At 37.4% G+C, this 2,500-nt stretch overlaps 1 protein-coding gene across 1 annotated transcript in view; it reads right to left on the bottom strand.

The window, feature by feature from the left end:
- LOC138027579 (large ribosomal subunit protein mL49-like) overlaps positions 1–2,500 on the bottom strand; it is a 10,586-nt gene that overhangs the window by 5,510 nt on the left and 2,576 nt on the right. Inside the window, exon 3 of the mRNA XM_068875119.1 lies at positions 1,511–1,635. Within this exon, the coding sequence (XP_068731220.1) occupies positions 1,511–1,635 (125 nt within the window). The remainder of the gene's footprint in view (positions 1–1,510; positions 1,636–2,500) is intronic.

Raw genomic sequence — 2,500 nt, forward strand, 5'->3', positions numbered from 1 at the left:
AAAGTTTCCCATGACAGATGCACCAATCAGACTTTAAGAGTGGTATACTCTTCCACGCAGTGAACGTGCCGCACGCACGGGGCGTGAAGGAAAAGCAGGTCACAGTTCACAGCAATACTGGAAAACCTGAGACTATCACAGGGACTAACCTTAAGCCTAAACAGTGCCTTTAGTCGTAATTGGGGTTACGGTAAGCATTATTAAAGGAATGGGTTGCTTCAAAAGTAGTAAAACAGGGATCTCTTAACGGTAACCTACAAGTGTAAGTTCAATTGTAGGTGGTGGGCGCGGTACGTGTATAGAATTACGTATTATTTGGTATGTAAATAGTCAGCCAGAATTCAAAATAAATATCATTTTCAAGGTGTGAATTAGCAACTTGACACGTTAGCTCAGTGGTAAAGAACAGGGACAAGTAATCCAGAGGTTTACAGTGGGTCGGAGTTCAAGGCAAGCTGCGAGTGACATATCATGGGATAAAATGGTAGAAAAAGCCGAGCGAGGTCTGGAAATAGAAATAAGACGAAGGGATAGAAAGAGGAAAGCTGAGATAAAAACGAGTAACGGTGTGGGCGATGAAGGGAAAGAAGAGAGAGAGGGAGGGAGAGAAAAAATGAGATCCGTTTTTATTCATCCCGTAAGTACAAATTACCCATGTATATATTCAGTTCTCTTGGGTGTACGTATTGTTCTACAAAACAATAGCGCGAATGAATAATTAATTTATTCTGCATGCATAATGAAGTAGGGACCTGTACGGAAATCATTCCCTAACTTACCTTAAAGGAGCCGGTAACATATGCTACCCCGTGAAAGGTACAGCAATGACCACAAGAGCTATTTATGAAAACCCTGACACAGGCTAATCTGGGTAGTTGTACTCCTGAATGCAGTAGCAGGAAAGGAAAACTGGTCTACATTAAGTCCCACACATCTCATAATGATTCAGTCAACTTAATCTTGCAATAAATTATGTGTCTGAATAAGGTGAGGTTATAATCTACATTCAACACCACTAATGACCTTATCAAGTGTTTCAATACCTTTATTTCTTTGTTATCAGTTTTTACCAAGGAAAAACTCCACTTAAAATTCCCACCATATGTAAGTTCATTTTCCAAATTCCCACGTTCAACTAAAGCTATTCCAATTTAACGGTAGTGCACGCTCTCTCCATATTCCAGCAATTGGCGAGTGCTTTCATTTCTACTTTCTAGTTCCACTGATTTGTTGTTTGTCATTGGTTTTTTGTTTCTATGTCAATTTCATTTACTTGTAACTTTACTAGTTGGGCTCCTCAGCATCCTAAAGGACACATTCACCCTAAAGGCATTGCATGCTGAGGAACAAATTTCATATCCCGGTAATGAAAATCCCATCAACATTGAAATACAAAAAAACAAACGGTTTTGAAAATCCTGTTAGTTAAAGGTGGGCCTTAGATGGCTCTTGCCACTTCAAAACGACATGGAAAGTATTTCAGCATTGAACTATATCATCAGTGTATTACCTGAAGATCTCCGTTGATTTTTCTTATGACAGTGAGTTTATAATTACCACCTCGCTTGTAGTCTGTATAAACTGGTAGGTTGTTGAATTTAGAACGTTTGATAAAAAAAGGCAAGTTTGGTGCTTCTGCAGAGAAGATAAAAATAGATTCAAGAATCAGAGTGGACTTTCCATGGCCAAAACACTAACTCCACCAAACTCTTAGTCAACTTCCCAGTCCCTTAACCCCTGACATTTGACATTATTGCGGTGGGCTGAAATTGTTACCAAATACCCAGTAATTGATATGCCTAATATTGAAGTTCTTAAAACTGGTAAATAACTTCAGCAATAATGAAATCACAATTCAGTTCTTGGCTTTTGACCACCAAATAAATATTATTAATAAGATTTGGAAATGGGGTCTATTACAAACCACAAAACCACAGGAAAAACAAATCTTGATTTTAAAAAACTGACAATATAAAGTCATAAAACTGGATAGATAACATTCCAAATCAATGTTGTGATAAATAACAATTATTGGTGACACATTAACCCATTCACCCCTCAACCGGCCATACTTAGTACCGTATTTACCCATGTATAAGTTGACCCCGTGTATAAGTCGACCCCCCATTTTTGATGGCAAAAAAAGCAATTTCTTAATTTCTTTGTTAAATGTTTATGGGACACTGATCTTGTATTCTTCGATTTCTGGATACGTGGATACACAAAAAAATCAGGGCCTCAAGTGCTTAATAGTTTTGTGGTTCGCGCAGTTGTTGTATAAGAATAAAGGGCTTTAGAGGATAAGCACAACATCACAGAAGCAGGAGTCCATCTTTGAAAATAACTTGCGAATGATGCGGAAATGTGCAAGGTTTAATTGGCCCTTGACTTATAATTTCTCACATGACAAAACAAAACAAAACTCATAAACTAAACAATACAAAGTTTGCAAAAGCATTTTTAAAAATCAGCCAGGTTTGTATAAAGAATTAAAAAAAAT

The sequence above is a fragment of the Montipora capricornis genome, chromosome 12 (assembly GCF_036669925.1).
Source record: "Montipora capricornis isolate CH-2021 chromosome 12, ASM3666992v2, whole genome shotgun sequence".
NCBI lineage: Eukaryota > Metazoa > Cnidaria > Anthozoa > Scleractinia > Acroporidae > Montipora > Montipora capricornis.